The sequence below is a fragment of the Tupaia chinensis genome, unplaced genomic scaffold (assembly GCF_000334495.1).
Source record: "Tupaia chinensis unplaced genomic scaffold, TupChi_1.0 Scaffold141414_1, whole genome shotgun sequence".
In the NCBI taxonomy this organism is placed as follows: Eukaryota; Metazoa; Chordata; class Mammalia; order Scandentia; family Tupaiidae; genus Tupaia; species Tupaia belangeri.
This window is the reverse complement of record NW_006201276.1, coordinates 353,041-377,684: the sequence shown is the minus strand read 5'-3', so window position 1 is coordinate 377,684 and position 24,644 is coordinate 353,041. Positions and strand designations below refer to the sequence as shown.

General features: G+C 39.0%; 1 protein-coding gene across 5 annotated transcripts in view; it reads right to left on the bottom strand.

Annotated features, from left to right (window-relative positions):
• CLCN5 (Cl-/H+ antiporter 5) overlaps positions 1-24,644 on the bottom strand; it is a 228,122-nt gene that overhangs the window by 23,452 nt on the left and 180,026 nt on the right. For 4 of the 5 annotated variants that reach the window (XM_014581965.2, XM_006163148.3, XM_006163147.3 and 1 more), the window contains exons 4-6: positions 10,540-10,691; positions 6,995-7,094; positions 2,578-2,765 (exon numbers count right to left, since the gene is read on the bottom strand). In XM_014581965.2, the coding sequence (XP_014437451.1) occupies positions 2,578-2,765; positions 6,995-7,094; positions 10,540-10,691 (440 nt within the window). Of the gene's footprint in view, positions 1-2,577; positions 2,766-6,994; positions 7,095-10,539; positions 10,692-13,062; positions 13,252-24,644 lie in introns of those variants that run through there. The other variant, XM_006163149.3, reaches the window with a different exon arrangement.

The window sequence follows — 24,644 nt, the reverse complement described above, 5'->3', positions numbered from 1 at the left end:
AGAAAAATAACTTAAACTGGACAAAGGCAGAGACCAGGAAGCCAAATTCTTGGCAGGAGAAGGCTTCTAAAACCTAGCAGACTTTGCCAGGCAAGGATTTCATTCATAAAAAGCAGAGCCAGAGAAATCTGTCATTCAAGGAAATCTCAAGCTACAGATTTTTGTTTTGTTCTGTTTTTGGTCTGTCTGTTTAACTGCCAGAGGGTATATGTGTGTGTGAGAGATAGAGACTGCAAGCAGAGCCCCCAGGGGGAATGTTCATGCCACAATTCCATTTCCATTTCTCTATCTCATTAAGATTTTTGGCACACATATACACACACACACATATACACACACACACACACACACACAAACACATGGTATGTTTTTCAGTCCTCTGGTCTGGGATTCAAACTGTGATCAAAGTAAGAAATCACTCCCAGGGAGAATGGCCACACAACAATCCCTTCCCCATTCTCCTTCTAGGCATTTTGGGCACACATACACATGAGCCTGGTGGTTTTCTTTTTTCTTTTCTTTTGTTTTTTCTTTTTTTGCTATAGGGCACGTGTGCTCACCAGAAAGACAGAGAGAGACAGAGAGACAGAAAACAAGAAATCCACCACCACTCCACCCCACCCCCAGGGGCAATGGCCATGCCACAGTCCCTTCTCCTCCATTCTTCTCCCAGGATCTTGGGCATGCATGAGCACGTGCCCAGCATGAATTTAAGACACTGGGTCTGGGACTTGAACTGTGGTTGACTACGTGGGAATCCAGTGACATAGCCATTACATCAACTGCTGGTCTTGCCTGGTGTGTTTTTTAAGATATTAGGTCTGGAACTCAAACAGCACAGTCAGCTATATAGCATCCAGTTGCCTTAACCTCCATGCCATTTGCTGGTCCCGTGTGACTTTTGGAAAAAAAAATTTCCTCCAAATATTCAGGAAAAAACAGATGCTCTGAGAAGGCAGGTATAACATAAATCTAATGGTTATACCTACCCTCTGGAATACTGATCTTACCTATTTGAGAAGCATAGACCTGAATCCTCTCAAACATACAGCATATATCTACCCTTTATATTGAATCCTTTTCCCAAGCCATTTGTATACACGCACACACAACACACACACACACACACACACACACACACAAACACTCCTATTTCTGACATTATTTTCCTATTCTTTTCCCTTGACTGATTATGTGTGTATGTGTGTGTATGTGTGTACATGCCACTTCAAACTGTGAACCAAGGTAGGTAATAAAAATGAGTGTTAAAATTACAAACATATATACTACCTTGTCTCCCTTACCTCACCAACAGAAGAGGAGTGATGACCTAAGATGGTACCTATTTCCCCTGGTGGGTGTCAGAGTGGAATTGGCAGTGCAGTTTTCTGTTTTATATGCTTTTGTTTTCTGTGGGAGAGACTTAACATATATTTGAGTGATAAGAGAAAGGTAAGGAACTGAAAAACAAAGTTGCTTTTGTATCTAAAAGTATATGCTAGATGATGAGGGCAAATGAACATACAGAATGATCATAAGATGGAATGATGGGCCATTTTATTTTTGGAATTCTGTTATTTTGATGTGGAATGTATCATAATTTTTAAAATGCTCTAAAGAAGTGCTCAAGGGAAAAATCATTTTTGGTACATATACAATAAACACATTTTTTTCTTCAGTGGTTTTTGCCTTAGGGTATGTGTGCTCACTAGAGAGAGAGAGAGAGACAGAGACAGTAAGAGGGAAAGTGAGAAATCAACCTCCAGGGAGGATGGCCACACTACAACCCCTTCTCCTCCAATCTTCTCCTGGGATCTTGGTTACGCACGCATATGCACTTGGCATGTTTTAAGTCACCAGAGCTGGGACTTGAACTGCTGCCATGTTGGAGTCCAGTGATGTAATTGCTATGCCATCTGCTGGTCCCCAATAAACACATTTTTAACTCATTCCATACTTCATCAGAAATTATAACTTACCTGTTGGCAACCTCTGACATTTCTACTGAAATTATTAGGGCAAGATACTTTTAGTTATACTGTGTATTAGCAAATAAGAATAAATATCAGACTTATTTAAAACCCATTAAACTTTTTTTTTTGGAAAGGTTTTTTTTTCATTATAGGGCGTGTGCGCTCGCCAGACAGACAGAGAGAGACATAGAGACAGAAAGCGAGAAATCACCCCCCCAGGGGGGATGGTCATGCCGCAATCCCTTCTCCTCCATTCTCCTCTCAGGGTCTTGGGCACGCACGCACACGTGCCCAGCGTGAGTTTTTTAAGCCACCGAGTCCGGGACACGAACTGCGGTCGACTACGTGGGAGTCCAGCGACATAGCCATTACACTAACTGCTGGTTCCCAAAACCCATTAAACTTTTAAATATAAACTTCAAATGATTCCACTTGTCAGAAGAGGTAGAAAAGGGGCTGTACCTAAACCACAGAGAAAGGTAGCTAGAATGGTTCCTTTTTTGTGAAAAGGAAAATAGGGGAAGATTCTACAATTGTCGTGAATATAGTCTAAGAAATTAAATAAATGTAAGGATAAAATTCAGAAATCCCTAGTACATGTTACCTCATCTGTGCTGATGATAAGCTGGGACCAGCTATTCCACTCTGGGCATTTGTCTCTGTCTTCAAAGGTGACATGCTCAGAGTTCCAGCAACAATGTTCATGGTTAAACCAGAATCCCCCTGTACATATACCTTCTTTTAAGTCTGTCATCCAATGAGCAGAAATGTCTATTAAACCAGCTAGGGAACCTGATTTGGAGGGAGAGAGGGAAAGACCAAAGTTAAATTCAATTTACAAATCAATGTTCTTTGGCAATCAGAGTAAGTTTTATCAGAGAAAACAAGGAACAATGAATCAAAACATCAGACAAGCACATACTTTCTGATTCCATCTGTAAATTCTTTCTGATTGTGTGTTTGCTTGATTTTCACTTATTATCTCTGCATTAAGCACTAGTATCAATAGAATTTCCATATATGAGGGACTTAGGGGAAAACAACATGGTTGGGTGGGAGCAAGGGGCTAGTGGTTTTCTCTTTAAACTGAATGGGGCAAAGACATTGCTTTGACTCAGTTTATGAATACTGATCTGTAAAGACAGTCAATTATTAAAGACAGACAAAAGATTGAGAAAGCATGAACTATCCTCACTGAAGAATATTCTACAATATTTATTTGATTGAGATGGCTTGAAGAGAAGAGCTAAGCCTTGACAACAGGATTTTACTCCATGGATAAAGGAATTTGAAGGATGGCAGGAAGGCATTCTATGCTAAGGGAACTGAATTTATTATTCAAAAACTGATATTCATATAAGATAAAGCTGTGGTCATGTTGGAGCCTCCTAAACCTAGGACAGGAACATTCTGAAGTTTTCTTAGTGAGGAGGAGCAAACAGTGTTATACACTGAACATTCATCAATGAAAATTATGAGGAACTGAATAGTGAACTGGGGACTTGTGCACTGTGGCTAGCAGGTTGGTAGGTTTAAGATAGTTACAGTACTTAAGGATCTGGCCTTCTCATCATTTCTGTCATTCAGATGAAGAAATTCTGGCATAAAGAAATGAAATGGTCCAGAATCATGCTGTAGGAAATAGTAGCGACATTAAAATTCACAGCCCTTGAATTCCCAGACTCTTCCTGTATTGACACACTTGCTTCTATTGTTGCTCTCCAATGCCTAAACACAAAATACCCTGTGTATATGAGAGAAAAAAAAATATTCACTGACCACCTAGTAACAAGAAATATATTTAAAAGTTGAGGGTATTACACCTACATTCCAAGAGACGGGAAGCCATGTCATGTGTATGATTTGGTAGGTGCTAAAAGTGCTAACGTAGGTTATTTACATACTTGAATAATCTAGTCAAATCTAACACACTGACATCTACTCATGGTCACTCTAGCCCCCAGCCTTCTCTGCCTTCTAACTCTAATTCCAGTTACTACCTGGATTCAGAGAATTAACACGATGGTATATAGTTGCTTTATGTGCATATATCTTAACACTGGTATCTTTGATTCTGTCTTTACTTCTACTTCCACTACTCCTTTTCCTTCTTCCAAATAGCTCTTTCTTCTCTAGTTACAAATTTTACTAGGCTTCCCTCCACCCTAAAGAATAAAATGTATGCCAAAAAGGGAACCCTCCTATTCTGTTAGTGGGAATGCAGATTGCTACAGCCACTATGGAAAACGAGATGGAGGCTCCTAAAAAAAACCAACAGAATTACCATCTGATCCAGTAACTCCATTCCTTGGTAATTACCCAAAGTATAGGAAAGCACTCAGTCAGAAAGACACTTGCACTTCCATGCTTATTACAGTACTATTTGCAATCGCAGATACATGGAATCAATCTATGTGCCTCAGAACTGATGATTGCATTGAAAAATCATGGCGCACATACACTATGAAATACTATTCAGACCTAAGGAAAAATGAGACACTGCCATTTGTCTCAAAGTGGTTAAATATGGAAGACTATTGCTAAGTGAAGTCACTTTTGAAAGACAAACAGTGTGTATCTTTTCTTAATATGCACTGAATGCTCGCACTCTGTGACAGAAATAGATCTGAAAATAAGACAGCAGGAAGGATAAGGGTAGATGCTCCTAAACCACTAGACTGTAAAGCCTTTTCTCAACCATCATCCTTCTCCTCAGATTCTCTGCAATACCTGGCATTATACAGGTGACCTAGTTTGTTATTAGCCAGCTCCAAACTGACCTGACCATGTTCTCTCTCCTGTATAAGTCAGAGGGAGCACAGTGAACACACTATGCCATGCGCTGGAAACAATGGTCTGAAGACCAAATCCTGCCTGCCTCCTATATTTGTAAATAGAGCTCTCTTGGTCACAGCCAGGCTCATTGGTTTACGTATGGTCTGTTATATCATTTATGCCATATGGGCAGAGTGGAATAGATGATACAGGGACTGCTTGGCCTACAAATCATAAAATATTTTCTAACTGGCTCATTTACAGAAAGTTTCCCAGCTCCTGTCCTAAACAATTTTGAAAACCTACCTATGGATAAGCAATTCTGAATTTGCTGCAATAATTTTCTATTCCTTGGCTCATGAATTATTATCTCTAGGCAACAGCATTAACAGCATTAATAACTGGGTACTGTGCTACGTGCTGTATGTGCTATATCTCATCTAATCCTCATAGCAAACTTCAAAAAAAAAAGTTTGACAGAGGGCATGTAATCTCACCAGAGAGACAAAGAGAGACACAGAGAGAGAGAGAGAGAGAGAGAGCTAGAAAGCACCCCTCATGGGGCATGGTCACACCACAATCCCTTCTCCTCCATTTCTCCCTTCTACTAGGATTTAGGGCATGCATGCACATGTGCGGGCATGTTCCTCAAGCTGCTGGGTCCAGGACTCAAACTGCGTGATTGGCCATTGGTATCCAGACACCTTACACACCACACCTTGGGCTGGCCCCAAAGTTTTAACATAGGTACTTCTATTAGCACCATTTAGTAGATCAGTAAACAAAGATCAATACTCGAAAAGAGGTTAAGCAACTTCCCAAATGCCACAGAACTAGCAAGCAGTGGAGTTGTGATTCAAATTCTGGCGGCCTGAAACTAGAGCCTACTATATTTTATACCATCTATCTCCAGGTTTCCCATCTAACTTCTATTTCAGCTCATGATTCCAGATATTCCTAGGCCCCATCTTTTCATGTTATAAGGATATACCTCTGGGTATCTCTGCCTGATATGCTTGGCTCTCTGCTTTCCCCCTTGGGAGGGGAAGCCTGCTTGAGAACTTGCTTTAAAGCTGTACTAGCAAATCAAGTATACTACTCTTAGCTTTTTTATTATTTGGAGTGGAGGAGCAGATTGATGGAGTTTATATGAAAGACAGTACCATATCACCTCTCAGCCACCATGAAAGAATGAGGCTGTTAGCTCCTTAAGACTAAGAGCCATATCTTATATGCCTTTTTGTACCACCAAATGACTTAGGAGGTCCTCTGTATCTTTCATAAATCTCATTAGTATGCATTAAAAGAAAAATAAACCTATCTCTAACAGAAGGGCTTTTCCCCAGACAAGCACTGAAACACAGAGCTAACATAACCTTATAATAGATACGATATTTTATTAATTGTATTTCCTTTACTCCACTGTGCTATAGTATTCTATAACCCATTCCACTTATTTACATGCACTCTTGTATCTGTTAACCAAGTTCTTCCTGTTCCAAAGAGTTATCAATCCACTCTACTTAGAACAGCTATTACCAAAAAGAGCTAAGAATAACAAGTGCTGGCAAGGCTATGGAGAAAGGGGAACTTTGTGTGCTATTGGTGGGAATTCAAGTTACCACAGCCATTATGTAACACAGTATGGAGGTTCCTTAAAAGAAAAAAAAAAGAACCCTAAAAAGAGTTCTAGTCCTGCTACTGGGTATATAATGAAAGTAAAGGAAATTAATATGTCAAAGAGATAGTTCCATGTTTATTGTGGTATTATTCACAATAGTTAAGATATGGAATCAACCTAAGTGTACCCAGCAACAGATGAATGGATAAAGAAAATGTGTGTACACACACACACACACACACACACACACACACACACACACACACAAATGGAATAGGATACTATTCAGCCATAAAAAGGATGAATTCCTATCATTTGAGGCAACATGAACAAATCTGGAGAAAATAATGCTATGTGAAATAAGTCAGACTCTGAAAGGCAAATACTATATGTTCTCACTGACTGGCAGAAGCTAAAAGATTCCAATGCACAGAAGTAGAAAGTGGAACGGTGGATATTTATATAAGGTAGGTGAAGCAGGTACTATTATAGTACCCTGTTACAAATGAAGACATCAACCTTCCAAAAAGTTCACCAGTAATTCATTTTGGGTAGGAAAATACAGCACTCAAATCATGATGTGGGGGAGGGGCATACCACAATTTTAGTATATCTCTTTGCATACCTGATAGAAGTCCAATAAGGAGCATCAACAACCAGCCAGAGAAAGCATCACTTACACTGTGAATTAAGGCCCAGGTTGACTCTTTGCTTTTATTGGTAATCTAGGGGGGAATGTAAAAACATTGGTACATGTTACATATGCCCTTCCTTTTTTCACCTCAAAATTACTCAATAAAAAAATACAAAGACAAATCACCTGGGAATAAAGACCAATTTAGAATTAATGTCTCACATAATGCTTAGCTGAACCCAGTTTACTAAGAATTTTAAGTGCTACTGAATCCCACCCTCATCTACAGTATGTAATACCCATAAATACCTTATTTGGAACTTCTCCATTCAATTGCTAATTTCTTATACTATCAACCTGTTTTGTTTATTGCTGTGATCTCTTTTTGTCCTGGGCAGGAAATACTCCAAGGAGGGCCTTTTGACATACAGCAAATAGTTTGATTATTTTTCAAAGAGTAAGCAAAGGCTTATTTGAGTGATGAAAGTACAATTTGAGGTTTACTACCTTGGGCTGTGGTTCAAGTCAGGCAAATTATAAGACTTTATCCCCAAAACACCTAATTGTACACTCATCACAGATACTAAGTGATATCTGAGATAAATCTCTTTCATTTTCAAAAACTTAACTTAGGTAGGTTTGAGTATCTGAAGCCATGAGGAAAGTATAAACATTTTGAAAGGCTGAAATTTCTAAAAAGTACCGTTTTTAGGTCCTAGTCTTGTCAATTTAATCCTTCAGTGCCCACATTTTAAAAACCAACATTCTGACACCTTTGTCATCGTTATATGCCCCTTTCTCTGTGCTTCTATTTTTTATCCTTGAAACAGTGACTTAGCTACTCCAACTTCATCTACAGCAACATCACAAATAATAAATTATTACAAAAGTTTCAAAGCAGTTTTAAAATTCAATTGGACCTATGAGTCCTATGAGATCATTAAGTCTTCAGTTTCAATTGTAAAAATTGATGGGGTTATGTTTTTCCATGTGACATTTATTTCCTTTCTGATAAAAACAATTAATATTAAAAAGTGCACTTGGACTATTTGATAAACTTACTTTAACTGATTTTAGATTGTTATTAACCAGTATTATTTGCTTGGGATGCAACCATGAATATAATGGCACATGTGCCCTTGTAATATCTAGGTGACTCTCACAATTTAAATAACATATTGAATATGCAACTGATGACAAACTGAACTGTGTGTTACAGATGGCAGAAATTATAAAGACAGCAAGATTTCTAAATTCTAAAGCCTGTCTGATGAATTTCTATTATAGAGTATATGTGTGTGTTATATATTCAAATGGTAAAAATTTCATGAAAAATAATGTTTTTGGGAGATCACTTTTTTGAGTTGTCATAAGCAAACCCAGGCGAATTACCACAAATCCAAGGATTAAGAAGGAATTTCTCAAAACCTGTATGTACCCAGGACAACCTGATTCCTGGGTTCAGGTGGTCATGAGAAAACCAATCAGAAGCTGGTACAAGGTTAAGAATGAAAAGCCATCTCCAACTGACTGCTTGGGAGATTTGCTTGGTTCTGTGATAAAGAGATCATGAACTCAGGAGAGAGTGGGGTCAGTCTGAAAATCAAATTGTAAAACTGGAATCCAAGCAGAAATAGTAAGAAAGAAAAAACAATAATGTGACCCTTACACAAACTAGAAATTATGATCCCCTAATTTATTTTTTAAGTTTATTTATTTCTTCCATGCAAGAGACAAAGAGAGAGATCCCCAACAAGGCCTTCATGCCATGATCCATCCCTAGTCTCAACCATCCTGAATCATGGGCACATGTACCCAAAGTGCCCCGGGGGGATGGGGTCCAAAGACACAAACTCATGCCCTTTTCCATGTGGGTTCAGTCAAGTTACTACTGCAGTACTATCTGTCCCTTAGTGATTCTCTAATTTAAATGATACATAACACCAAGTTAAGGGCATATGACCCTGGCAACCTGCTCTTAGAAGTTTTCACAGTACTTTAAAAAAAGAAAAGTAGGGGAATTTTCTTGCCAATTTAAAAAGAACCTGTGTCATAGTCATAAGCACCATCTATTACCAATCACATTAAATTAATGTCCTTAATTTGAATTTCATTCTTGTGATGTTGTTCGAGTTGAATACATAAATTTACTTTAGTTTTATGGTTGCATAAGAGTATAATCACAAGCTTATCCTGTATGCTTCAGTAAACACTGAGACTGAGAACTTTTTCTTTTGTTCATTTAAAAAGACCCTATGGAGTCAGCAAGTAGCATGGTGGTTAATTTTTTAAAAAAAGGACCCTACTTACTTTTCTTAGTTTTAAAAATCTAACATCAAGAGGAAACCCATAAAAGGAAGATGAGCTGGGAAGGAAGATCTTTAACTTCTATCTTGACACTCACCCCCTAGTTAGCTTTCACCTCTCTGTGTAGCCCAGTTGAGTATATTATGTATATTAATTTCTGGTCTGTATGGATCTTTTTCAACTACTATTACAAGAAGATAAATCATCGGGAACCAGCAGTTAGCGTAATGGCTATGTCGCTGGATTCCCACGTAGTCGACCGCGGTTCATGTCCCGGACCCGGTGGCTTAAAACTCACGCCGGGCGCGTGTGCGTGCGTGCCCAAGATCCCGAGAGGAGAATGGAGGAGAAGGGATTGCGGCGTGACCATCCCCCCTGGGGGGTGATTTCTCGCTTTCTGTCTCTATGTCTCTCTCTGTCTGTCTGGCGAACGCACGCGCCCTACAGTGAAAATCTCTCTCAAAAAAAAAAAAAAAAGGAAAAAAAAGAAGATAAATCATCCTTAAATATGGCATTTTTTAAAAATTAGGATAAAAACAATATATTGTATACCTTTAAAAATAAAAACCATAAAGGTGAGCCTGTGGCTTGGTGGTTAAGGAGGCTAGGTCCCACCACATGGCCAACTACATGGTTCAAGTCCCAGATTCACTAGGCACATGTGCATGTGTGTCCAAAATCCTGAAAGGAGGGAGAGATAGAAGATAAGGGATTGTAGCATGACCATGTCCCATATGGAGTGCTTTCTTGCTTTCCCTCTCTCTGTCTCTCAATAGCAAATGTATGTACCATCTTGACAGCAATTTTAAAAACATTTTTTAATAAAATAAAAATTAAAATCATGGACCAGCCAGTAGCATGGTGGTTAGGGAAGCTGAATCCAACATGGCTGACCACATGGTTTGAGTCCTGGACCTAGAACTTGAGGAACATGCCAGGTTTTGTGTGTGCTTGTCCAAAATCTCAAAAAGATGGAGAAATGGAAGACAGGAGATAGTGGCATGACCATTCTCCAGGGGAGTGCTTTCTCACTTTCCTTCTTGTTCTCCATTTCTCTCTGGTGCACACATGCCCCATGGCAAAATTGAAAAAAAAATGTAACTACATTGCTAATTGAAACCAGAATCAGCTACACTCAGGACTGAAGAAAGGAAAGAACAAAAAGAATATATTCAACTTCTTCCCCTGGTGCTTCCTAACACTTACTGATGTACCATCTTTTGTCTTACCTCTCGGTGCCTATCCCGGTCTCGAGACTTCTCTCTTACCCAGTCAATTGTATTGAAATCATCATATGTCCCTACACCAGGGATTGGCTCTTCCAAGAAGTCCATGATCCTATTTGAAGAACCTATTCCTCCACCATTGTATGACTTGTCCTCTGTTCAGAACAGGAAAGAGACAATCGTAATTCAGATACATTAACATTTAACATTTTTCTGAGCTCCAAAGGTGAGCCCTTAAAACATCTGATGACTACAGTTAGGGTGTGTTGATAAAGCAATACAATCACCTTGTGGAAATCCATCACATTCAAAGGTTTCTATTGTCTAGGCACCAAAATGATGAGGGAACACAGGAAGTGTGATGGGAGGGGACAGATGAGAATGACAGTACCAAGAGCTAAATGATAGGAGTTAGTGTATAATGGGAAAGGGTTTATTAAACGAAGGACAGGGAAGAGGTTGGAGCAGTTTAGGTAAGTTTAAGGAAGGGAGACAAAAGGGTCAAAGGTCTTTACAGACATATCACATCAAGAACCATTGTACATTTATAAGGTAGTAATTCAATCCTATGAGGCTGATTTTTTGCCTGACTGGGGACTCCAAAGAAAGTATGTTGGTCTTGGGACCAGCAGTTGGCGTAATGTCTATGTCACTGGACTCCCAAGTAGTCAGCCGTGGTTCAAGTCCCAGACCCGGTGGCTTAAACTCACGCTGGGTGTGTGTGCGTGCATGCCTAAGATCCTGAGAGGAGAATGGAGGAGAAGGGATTGTGGCGTGGCCATCCCCCTGGGGAGTGATCTCTCACTTTTTGTCTCTCTCTCTTTTTCTGGTGAGGACATGTGCCCTATAGCAAAAATCTCCCCTCCTCCCAAAAAAAGAAAGCATGTTGGTCTCTTCAAGAGTTAAACTTAGAACAAACAAATATTCCTTCATAGATATAAGACTTTGATCCCCAATGTAGAAACTCTATGTCAGAACAGCCTAAGCTTTACAAGCAGAGATTTAAAGAACAGTGCATGGCTCAGTGATACTCCTCTCTGATCCTTCAAATGGAAGAAATGTATCCATTTGCCCATTTATCATAGCCCCTTACCTGCTTTGTTTTTACTACTTCTATTACAATTACTTAGACATATGCTTTATCTTCCTTTATAGATTAGAAGCTCTTTGCTGGTAGCCCAATATCTTATTCACATTGCTGTTTCCACAATGTCTAGTACATATCTACAACTCAACAAATATCAGTTGAACCAAACAAAATTTGTTTGACAAATAGAATAGATGAGGGAAAAGTACTTAATCTTAGAAGTTGTACTCATACAAAGCTAAATAAACTTGTTTAAAATATTTCTGCAATATCAACTGCTGAAAAATAGTTTGCTATTGAACACAAAATATAAAGTAGTATTGGGAAATTTATGCAAATGTACATTGAGAAAATTACAGAGTAATGCCATCATTTAAATTCACCCAGGCAAAGCTCACATTTGCAGCACCAACCTAGGTAGGCACAAGGCTTCCTTAGGATTGTTTGGTGATGAATTCCTCTGCAGAGAAGGCCCGAGTGGGTGTGAACTGACTGGGTGTGAACTGACACTCTCCTGCCATTTGAATCTCTATCTTCACTGTAAACTCCTGACAGACAACTTTAGCACTCTCATGGGGTAAGTCTGAATGAACACCCATGCTATACCAGGCTTACCAATGGTAAGTCTTCTGAATATGTAATGCAGCATACCTTTCTTAAGCAGCATTCATACACATTTGAAAGGAAAGGCTCTGCAGAGTCTAAATCCTCTGAAGGGTGGAGGTGGGGGTAGAGTGGAAGAGGTGAACAAGTTAATCTTAAAACCCAAACCAAAGTCCTTTCCATATCTTCACTCGTACCTGACTATAAAATGGATGGCTGCTGAATCACCAGCCAAGCATTTCCTATCATGTCAGTGTCATACTGATAAAGATGAAAGCTGGTATGCTGTCTGAGAGCTTGGAGGGAAAAAGCCTCCTAGCAAATAAGCACAGAAAGAGAATGAAGTATGAGTATGTGGGGGTGGGGGAGACAAGCTGTATCAATTATCGAGCCAAATGAACGCAGGTTACCAAACAACTAGAAATGTACTTTTGAAGACAGGTTAAGGGTTCAATGGAATTTACTCTGATTTAAGAGTTCTCCTTTCAGGAAAGAAATGAAAAAAGGATTTTGTGAAACTGATTTTTAAAAAGCATCAATAGCTATCTCATGTTACACTATATATCAAATTAGACCCCCAGTTTTAAGGATATTACAGCGAAATAAAGATCTGCAACAGCTTCCTAGCAGGAAAGAAAGAATCCTATTACATCACTAGGTAACATGAGCACCACATCCTCCTCCTTTGTAGTCTGGCTCCTGTTGGAAATGCAATTGTGAGGCCACTCTCTTAGAGCAGGCAGTGATTAGAATCCTACAACAATCTGCTTGCGATTCTCCAGATCCCCTGCCCAGGGGGCATGCTTGAGTCCTTGGCTGGGCTCAAATCTGCTTACCTTCAATCACAGTTTCTTTTTTTCTGCCTCAAGGAAGAAATAACCTTGGCAGCCCACATTTGGTCTTTTAGGTTGAGGCGCTTTTTACGGAAGGAGCGCTGCTCTGAAGTGCTTTTTAGAAGGGCACTTGCTGCGTTCTCTGCCTTTCACAGCAACAAACGCCACCTAAAGAACCACCAGTGTTCCCCGGCGGTCAGAATGTGATGTCACTGTTGAAATCACATGACCAGACCCTTGGACCAGGCTTGGAGAAAGGAAGATTTTTAACAGAGCACAGAAGCCTTAAAGATGTAGTCTCATCTAAACAGCTCAGAAAACTGAGACCCAGGTAAGTTTTAGTCTTCAGACCTCACTTAGCAGAAAGTCCAAGAAGATAAAGGAAAAATATCCAAAAGAATTTGAAGGTCTTAACTAAAAAAGAGAGAGGTAAACATAGAAAAGGCTTTTAAAAATGCTCTGGATAGCAATAACATGGATAAAACCTCATGAGCATAATGCTGAGTAAAAGATACTAGAAACAATAGAGCACATCACATTATAATTCTACTCCTTTAAAATTCAAAAGCATGCAAACATTCATTATATCACTAAATTGTATCACTTTAGAATACAAATCATATCACTTTAGAATACAAATATAAGTGATTACATCACAAAAAGTAAGAAAATTACAAAAGCAAAGATAAGAACTATTCAAGGGAGACGGTCCCTCTTAGGAGACACATAGCAGGAGGTTGGGGCTTCCAGAATACTGGTCATTTTTCTTGGTTTGGGCAGTAGTTACTTGAATGCTCACTTTATAATTATCTTTATACACATGTTTTATATTTATTTCTCTATGTACATATTCTAATTACAATGTGTAAAACTGAACTGCACTTGAACTCACTATAAATGGTTCTTTAATCACACTTAGTCACTTTGAAAACCCAGAGTACAGTCAAGAAAATGAGTTGTTTCAATAGCGCTCTACCCAGAAAGCAACATCAACTCTGCTACTCATTAATCCAGCCTGAGTGAAAGTTAGTCAGCCCTGACAATAAATTCACTACTGTGTTTCTATTAAAGGCCTTCCCTTCTCTGGCCCTATTCTGAGGACTATTTTAAAGCAGGTCTTTATTAACTGGGTAGTTAGGCATGTTCAGTAAAGAAGAGTAAAAATGTTATTTCCCAAGTCCCTAAGTAAATCTGTAGGACAGCCACTGTTAAACATTAACCCAATCACAGTGCACTCCAATAATGAGACCTTAAATGTACAACTCTGAAAAGTTATTACTCTCATCAACTCCTAAGGCTTGATGCATGCCAAAATGTTAATACAACAAAACTTTATGAAAGGAGAGGAATTGCATGAAACCTGTATGCTTTCAAGCCATCATTATTATAATATCTCACCCTCCTGATGAATAAATCTAGCTCACCCTTCTAATGAACTAATTTAGCATTAATAAGGAGAATTAAAAGTAAGTGGCAACTGAGACTATTAACTGGCAATGAACAACAATGCCATGAAAAGCAAAAGTCAACTGTGGCTCAAGTATGACAGTCTTACATGATTATACTGTTAGAAAGTATCTTAGGCTAGTTTGGTGATACAATGGTAATGCACTGCTCACATGATGCTAGATCCATATGAGGAGTCATGGGTTTGGTTCCCTGGCTGATCTATACGTGCAAGGTGCATGTGCCCATGTTCCTAGCTGGCTGGAAAACCTGGTCAGTAGGGAGTGACTGAGGTGTGTGACCCTGCTAAAGGTGCTTATCTTTCTTTCTCTTACTCTCAAAAATAAATCTTTTTTTAAGTAGGTATATCTTATTCAAAGAAGGTAACGTATGAGCCAGACTGACAGCCTAATGATTAAGGGAGTTGGATCCCACATGGTCAACTGTGATTCCAGTCCTGGCCTTGGTGGCTTTAAAAATACACCAAGTGAGTGTGCATATGTGCCTAAAGTCCTGACAGGATGGAGAGTTGGAGAAGGGATTATGATATGACCATGTTCCTTTGGGAATGTATTCATTCTCTCTCTCCCCCCCTTCTCTCTCTCTCCCTGGTGAGCATATGTGCCCTCTGTCAATTAAAAAAGAAGAAAGAGTAGGATCAGCAGGTCACGTACTGGTTTAGGCACTGGACTCCCACATGGCCACGCAGTTTGAATCCCAGATCCAGTGGTTTGAAACTCACACTGGGCACATGTGCATGCATGCCCCAAATCCTCAGAGAATGGAGGAGAAGGGAATGTAGTATGGTCATTCCCCCAGGGGAGTGATTTCTCACTTCTCTCTCTCAGTCTCTTGGTCAAGAACATACACTCTATAGCAAAAATCTCAATAAAAAAAAAGATAATGTGCCAAACCTCATAAACCTCTTTTATAAAATCATTCATTCTTTATTTATTTTTGTTTATTCATGACAGAATGTATATGCATGCATGTGAGAGAGAATCAGAAGCATTCTCCACAGGATCTGGTCATGCCATGATCTCCTTCCTCCAGTCCATTGGATCTTGGGCACTGGTGTGCATGCCTAATATATTTTCCAGCTGACATGGCTGGAGATTCGAATCAGTCACCATGTGGGATCTAGTATCACTTGAGGAGTGCATTATTGCTGTGCCCTAAAGTCATTCTATTTATTTTTTTTGAGAGAGATTTTTGCTATCAGGCACGTGCTCACCAGAGAGACAGAGACAGGGAGGGAGACAGAAAGTGAGAAATCATGCCCCCAGGGGGGATGACCATGCCACAATCCTTTCTCCTCCAGTCTCCTCTCGGGATTTTAGGCATTCATGCACATGTGCGCTGTGTGAGTTTTAAGTCGCTTGGTCTGGGACTTGAACCATGGTCAACTACATGGGAGTCCAGCAGCATAACCATTATGTCATCTGCTGGTCTCCCAGAACCATACATTTTCAAGTAATAGAAAAGATAGTATCTTTACTAAATTGACTGCAAAATACTCTGTTGAAGCATGGAATAATCTGGAATGATAATGTCTTATTAGATAATACAGTGGCCTTCAGATACTACAGATAAAATCCTGTTTAATAAAGAATGACTTTAGAGACCAGCAGATAGCATAGTGGTTACATTGCTAGACTCCCATGTAGTCGACCACAGTTCGAGTCCTGGACTCATGGCTTAAAACTCACACCAGGCCTATGTGCACGCATGCCCAAGATCCCAATAGCCAAGTGGAAGAGAAGGGATGGCGGCATGGCCATCCCTCTTGGGGGTGATTTTGCAGTTTCTATCTGTCTCTGTCTCTCCAGTGAGTGCATTCACCCTACAGGAAAAATCTCTCTTAAAAAATGTATAGTTCTGTGGATTGCATAGCTGATTAATAACTTTTAGTGAAAGTTTATGTGTTTTTCAAATACTTTATAAGCACTTCCAGTGGAGAGATTTTTTTTTTTTTATTCCATGTAAAGTTGCTTCCTCTGTGAACCAGAAGGTGAGCAGCTATGATACAGTCTTCATACTAAAATGCGATTTAATTACAATTTGGATTAAGAAATGAGGCACTGGTATTCAGAGTCTTACATAGTATATTTATTTCATTCTTTTCTACTCCCCATTCCCTTCTCTGCCAAATTATAAACTTTAGCATATGTTCAAGATACAGACTGTCTAGTGAGGGTCAATCAATACTATAATGAAAGACAAAGAAATGCTTACCAGTTTTTACTGTATCCTATGACAAAAACAGTAATTAGCACTTTGGGACAAGCAGAGTTATCTTTCTGCAACACCTTTGATCAGATAATTTCTCAATTTCTGAAATGTCAGTGGCTCCTACAATAAAATTTTGTTTCATTAGGGGGGAGTATTTGGGAGTTATTTTATGCACACCAGAGCAATTAATTTTTTTTTTTAGAAATATTTTTGCTATATGGTGCATGTGCTTACCAGAGAGACAGAAAGCAAGAAATCACCCTCCAGGGGGGATGGTCACCCCACAATCCCTTTTCCTCCATTCTCCTCTTGGGACTTTGGGCATGCACGCACACTTGCCTGACATGAGTTTTGAGCCTTCAGGTCTAGGACTTGAACCGTGGTTGGCCTTGTAGGAGAGTCCAGTGATGTAACCACTACACCAGGGACCAGCGGTTAGCGTAATGGCTATGTCGCTGGACTCCTACGTAGTCAACTGTGGTTTGCGTCCTAGACCTGGTGGCTTAAAACTCACGTCGGGCACGTGTGCATGCGTGCCCAAGATCCCAAGAAGAAAATGGAGGAGAAGGGATTGTGGCATGGCCATCCCCCTGGGGGGTGATTTCTCGCTTTCTGTCTCTCTCTGGCGAGCGCACACGCCCTATAGCAAAAACCTCTAAAAAAAAGAAAACAAGAAAACAAGTAACCACTACACCACCTGCTGCCCCCCCATTTTTATTTTTATTCATGGTAGAGTGCCTGCACATGAGAGGGAGAGGGAAGGAGGTAGGAAGGTAAGGGGGAAGAGTGAGAGAGAGAAAGAAAGAAAGAAAGAGAGAGAGAAGCAACCTCCACAGGGTCTAGACAAAACACAATCACCTTCCTCCAGACTGTCGGATCATGGGGAACAGCATATGTGCCTGGTGAAAACACCAGGGCATTTTTTCTGTAAAATTTGGGATAGGTTAGAGGGTATCTATCTTTTCCCCACCCCCTGAGAGAGCACAAACATGTATAAGCATTGGAAGAAGATGGAAAGAGAGAGATAAGTATATGTGACGGGATCTTACCATTGCAATCTTCCAGTCAAGCTCTAATAGGATGACTATTTGTGTATGCTACAATACCTACCCTGTTCAATTTGGCTTGAGATCCAAATCTGGGCCTCCCATGTGAACTCAGCCTTGCACAACAATACTTTACCTGTTCCTTTATTTTGAATGAGAGAACACAGGAGGGAGAGAGAAAGGTACTTTTGACAAGGTCTCCCTGCTGCAATCCTCAGCTTCAGTCTCTCAGCTAAGATTATAGGCACATGCCACCATGCCTGGCCCTTATGGCTATGTTTTGAACAACTTTCAGCACATGAAGACATCCCCCCTTTAGGAGGCACTTGGCACAAGTGTGAACCAGGAATTTTTAAATACTCATCATAATTTTTAGAGTAGAAAAAATATTTTAAAATGTACAATAATGATGATAATGACACCGATACTATTTCAGGTTTCACCAAAAAGAGAGATTAAGCTGTACACTTTCATCAAAGTATCTGTATCTGACTCAAGGGCAAACAGCTTAAACTGTGGTCATATTTCATATCCAGTTGGTTTCTTTACATAACATTTTAAAAATTTAGTAGAAAGAATAAATTCAGAAAATTTAGTTGTCAAAAAGGGCAACAGAGACTCTTTTTCCATTCAGGACCAATTAGTGAGGCACAAAGTAACAAAACACAAAAGGCTTTAAAAAAAAAAACAGTGTATTACAACAAGAGTTAAGTTTCTGGTATATAAATATGCTGGCAGGAAAGGCAGAGTAAAATCAGACAATGAGCCTAAATGTAAGATTAAAGTATTTGAGTGAGTCTAGATTTTTGCCTCTATAAGAAAAAAAGTAAAACTTATCTTAAGTAAATTGTGAAGGTATAATGTAGTTAAGTATAAAATAATCGAATGTTCTAACAGGAAAATTACTCAGGTTAAAGTACAATTAGATCTCAATCTCATAGAAGAAAAGCCCCTAAAAGGTTAATTTACATTGCCTATGTCCAGGAACAACACACAGTAAACTAGTTACACACACACACACACACACACACACACACACACACACACACAAAAGTCAATATTGAAACAGCTTTTCTCTTCATAGGTTATACTCAAGTCTAATACTTTACAATGGCTCTTTAGAAAACACTGCTTAAATGAGGAGGCATACAAATGAATGCGTTTAATTTATTTGCCAATATGGAAACAACTTTTTTCTCCCTAAAAATTACAGGATGCTTAAAACTGAAAACCCCTTAAAATACAAAAAAGGAAATTACATGAGAGTAAACCTTAGCTTCAATCCCTAAACCATGAACCATTAGAAATTTCCCTGGGAGGACTGAAAAGTAACTGATTAAGTAGACTAGTTAAACACTAACAAAAATGCAAGGGGAAAGAGGCTAGAAAGAAACCTCATGCATAGATGTTGAAATAATGCTTCAGTAATGTCATAGCTGCATAAGGGTTCATTCGTTGGGAACAGTCTAAAAAAAAAAAGCACTCAAAGAAATGGGGGGGCAGGGCTATTGGTATGTATAACACAAAAGGAAAACAGCCCCTTTTAAAAATGTGGTTCAATTTTATAGGGATATATTGCATTTTTGCAGGGCTGGAACCACATTTACAAAAATTCAACGTTATACCTAGCATACATCAACAGATATTCATCCTGTGATCATTCAAACTTTATCCTCATTCAACAACTAATACCAAGAGCCTATTATATTCCACTTTTCACTTCCATACCTACACCACTATCCCCCTTCTCTTCTTGTACTGATTCATGATTCTACATCTCCTTGTAAGTAATAAACTCTCTCACATTCCATTTCATCTATGTGTTTGAGAATACACTACCACTGAAACTCTAATAATTAGTCTATACTGTATTTGTATCACTTTTTCATCCAGCAGCTTGGCCTCCATTTTGTTTCTGTTTTGCTTTCCCACTTATCCAGACCCAGTGGCCAAAAAGCAAATGTTGGCAAAGTACCTCTCCAACCTATGCCCTGGATGTTATCACTGGACCACATTAGGCTTTATTTATTTTTTGCATTTTCATTTACTTTTAGTTAATATACAATAACTGTATGTATTTACCGGGATATAAAGTGATTTTTCAGTTCAAGAATACAACATGAGGGGGCTAGCAGGTGGCGAGGTGGTTAAGGGTGCTGGACTCCCAAGTAGCCTACCACGATTTGAGTCCTGGACCTGATGGCTTGCATTTTTGCTTTCCCTCTCTGGTCAAATTAACAACAACAACAAAAAAATAAAATAAAGCTAAATAAAATACTTATAAAAATAATTTAAAAAGAATACAATGTGAAATTATTTAATCAGGGTAATTATCATACCTGTCATCCCAACCATTTATCATTACTTGTATTGGGCATAATCAAAATCCTTTCCTTTAGTTACTTTAAGACACATAACAAGTTGTTGCTGTCTACAGTTTCCCTACTATATTTTATAACACAAGATATTCCCCATTTCTCCCAATCTCTAACAGTCATTCCTTATCTCTCTACCTCTATGAGGTCACTTCTTCCATTTCCACATATGAGGGAGGACATACGGTGTCTCGCTTTCTATGCCTGGCTTATTTCATTTAACATAATATCTTCCAGGATCACATTTACTGTCAAATGGCAGGCTTTTGTTCTTAATGGCAGAGTAGTATTCCACTGTGTGTGTATATGTATATATGTGTATATATGTACACACACACACACATGTATGTCCTGTATCTGTTTGTCTGCTGATGGACACTTAGGTTGATTCCATATCTAGGTTATTGTAAATAGTGCTACAATGACTATTGGGATCATTAGGCTTTTTAAATTTTTTTTGGTCAGAGGGTATGTGCATTCACAGGGGTGGGGGAGGAAGAAGAAAGTACTCCCCAGTGGGACATAGCCATGCCACAATCCCTTCTCCTCCATTTCTCTACACTGTCAGATTTTAGCTGCACATGCACCTAGTATATATCTCAAACCACTGGGGCTGAGATTTGAACTATGTGGTTGCCCATGTGGGATCTGGCTGCCCCAACCACCAGACTATGGAGCTGGCCTGAGACACTTATTCATGGTGACTACTCCGTTGGTATACATCCGTACGCCACAATGGTCGTTAAATACTGAAATATTTCTGTAGCTGCAAATAAATAACCATTCTTTCCTGAGAACTCTCCCCCTTACCATCCTCTAGACATTCCTGAACTTGTTCCATGTTCCAATAGTTGGAACACCAGGAAGCTCCAAGATATGACTCCAGGACTGTGTCTGGCATTCTATTTGATTGGTCAGTGACTTTTGTTTTGAATATCATCCCTAACATTCATTTATTTTAGCAATTCACTGCTTTGGTTCCAGCTCACAGCAGGTCAAATTGTCTAAGACACATGAAGGACAACAGGAAACGCTCGACCCCAACTCTGCTGAGAGCTAGACAACAAAAGGGGTGGTGAGGGATGTACATAATTGAACTGACAAAACCACAAATCTACGATATATACTACTGAAGCGAAGTCTAAGAGGTACAAGAATACAGGAAGATAGGAAATGGCAGAAAGTGATAGGAAAAGATTTATACAAGCACGGATCTAGACTCTTAACACTTACTTAAGGACTCCTTGTTTCTCACTGGATACAGTTCTATCCACTGGGTTATAGACATTTTCTTGGGATATACCTCTTACTCCCAGCATCTGCTCTAACCTATAAGTTCTTTTTTTAAAAAAATTAATTGAAATATTTATTCTAAGCATTGAGAAAATAAGATTTCTTTTAGAGATTTTTGCCTCAGGGCACATATTCTCACTAGAGAGAGAGACAGAGAGAGAGAGAAAGACAGACAGACAGACATGGTGAGACAGAAAGTGAGAAATCAATCCCTAGGGGGATGGCCCTGCTTCAATTCTTTCTCCTCCATTCTCCTCCTGGGATCTTGGGTATGCATGCACATGTGCCCAGTGTGAGTTTTAAGCCACCAGGTCTGCCACTCAAACCACGGCTAGCCATGTGGGAGTCTAGGAACATAAGCGCTATGCCATCTGCTGGTCCCAAGCTAATATAAATTTAAGTAAACATTTTCTTACTATTACAGATTTTTATATTCATTTTTTTCTCAACAGAGAAATTTACATTCTTGTGTCTGTTAGTGTTTCTTTCCTTTACCCCTCCCACCCAACTTCTACCACCCATTCTCCTCCCTTACAGTCTCTGGTACCTATACTTACCCTCTCTACTATTATATCTTTAGATCATTCCATTTCTGCATTAGAGTGCAGACATTCAGTACATATTGGGTGGGGTTATACAGTGTGTATCTTCCAAAGTCTGGCTCACTTTGCTTACATAGGTTTGGAAATCCTAGCCAATGCAATTAGATAGGAGAGCAAGATAAAAAGCATTCATTCACATAGATAAAGAAGCAGCTAAATCGTCCCTATTTGAAGATAATACATACATAGAAAATCCAAAGGAATCCATGAAAAAACTCCTAGAAGTGATGAATGAAAATCTATAGCCATTTTTATATATCAACAATGAACAGTCTGAGACAGAACTGAAGAAAGAAATCCCATTTACAATAGCCACAAAACCAATGAGATACATAGGAATAAACCCAATCAAAAGGTGAAATACCTCCACAAGGAAAACTATGAAAAACTGGAAAAAAGAAATTGAGAGATCAAAATAGACAAGTATCATTACATCAAGTTAACACAGCTTTTTCACATCAAAGGAAACAATAATTAAGGTGAAAAGACAACCCCAGAATGGGAGAAAATATTTGCATATTATTCTTCAGACAAGGGCTTGACAACCAGAATACATAGGAAACTCAAGCACCTCACTCATTTTAAAAAAAAGAATAATCCAATTGAAAAATGGGCAAATGAATTAAATAGACAACTCTCCAAGGAGGACTTATGAATAGAAAATAGACAACTCTCCAAGGAAGACTTATGAATAGAATCTGTTCAAAGTCTCTTGTCATAAGGGAAATACAAATGAAAACCACTATTTAACCCCAGAATGGCTGGAATAAAAAAAAAATAAAAAACAAGTACTGGCCAGGCTGTGTCAGAAAGGGAATCCTCTTACACTATTGGTGGGAATATAAATTAGTACAACCTCTGTGGAAAACAATATGGAGGTTCCTCAAAAACCTACAAATAGAACCACCACATGTTCCAGTAATCTCACTCTTTGGTATTTACACAAAGGATAGGAGAATACTTAGAAAAAAAGACATTAGTACATTCATGTTTATTGCAGCATTAGTCACAATCATTAAGACATGGAATCAACCTAAGTGTCTAAAAACTGATGACTGGGTTGAAAAACTGTGGCACAAGCATCCTAGCAAATACTATTCAGTCATAAGGAACAATGAAACCCCATTGTTTGATTCAAAGTGGATGGATATAGAAGACAATCTGAAAGTTCTTGACTTTCATCACCTGTGGAACCAGGGTGCTAACTACCAGATTTGGTAAAAATAACATGAGAATTTTGGCTGGGTATCTTTAGGATTCCAATGGATTAGAATGTTATAGAAATCAATGTAGAACTAGACCATAAGTGAGAGGCCTTTATTTTTATATGTTATTAATTTCTTTTTCTTTTTAAAATATTTATTATTATTATTATTATTATTATTATTATATATATTTAATAAGATATTTCTTCCATAAAACATTAAAAATATAAGATACCGCACTTGTAAAAAAACTTTAAAAAAATCAAAGAACTGGAAGTAAAGAAGTTATAGTTGACCATTTGCTGAGAAAGCTCCCCATATATAAGAAAACAGCTCTCTGATCCATTACTTTCTCTTCATTATTTCCTTCTTAAATTTGCACAATTAGGAGCCAGCTGATGATGTAGCAGTTACATCACTGGACTCCCAAATGGCCAACCTTGGCTCAAGTCCCAGATTTGGTGGCTTAAAACTCACTCCAGGCATTACCGCATGTGCCCTAAGGCAAAAACCTCTAAAAAAAATTGCACATTTATGGGACTGATAAGAGGATGGAGAATGTCGGGAACCAGCAGTTAGCGTAATGGCTATGTCGCTGGACTCCCATGTAGCCGACCGCGGTTCGCATCCCGGACCCGGTGGCTTAAACTCACGCCCGGTGCGTGTGCGTGCGTGCCCAAGATCCCAAGAGGAGAATGGAGGAGAAGGGATTGCAGCATGACCATCCCCTCTGGGGGATGATTTCTCACTTTCTGTCTCTATGTCTCTCTCTTTCTGTCTGGCGAGCGCACGCGCCCTATAGCGAAAACCTCTCCAGCAACAACAACAACAACAACAAAAAGAGGATGGAGAATGTAATAGCTGGGAAGAGCCTACCCTAAAATGCACTCTACATACTAAAATGTCAGGAAATTCTTTGGGTGGCATAAACCTGCCTAATAACTTGTAATATCTGTCTCTATGTCTCTCTCTTTCTGTCTGGCGAGCGCACGCGCCCTATAGCGAAAACCTCTCCAGCAACAACAACAACAACAACAAAAAGAGGATGGAGAATGTAATAGCTGGGAAGAGCCTACCCTAAAATGCACTCTACATACTAAAATGTCAGGAAATTCTTTGGGTGGCATAAACCTGCCTAATAACTTGTAATAATTATTTTAGAAGCAGCAATTTTCTAGTTCTTCTGTACTAAGTCTACATTGGGTTTTCTCTAGTGATCTCCAAAGGAAAGTGAAGACTATTATTCTCTGATGGGGAAAACAATTTCAAGAGGAGAAAAATGCCAGTTAGGGGATTCTTCTTGGATTCATGGGAAGAGTGTGATGTAATGCACAGAAAAATGAGTAAAATAAAATAAAGCATCAATTACCCTTCGGAAGAGTATAA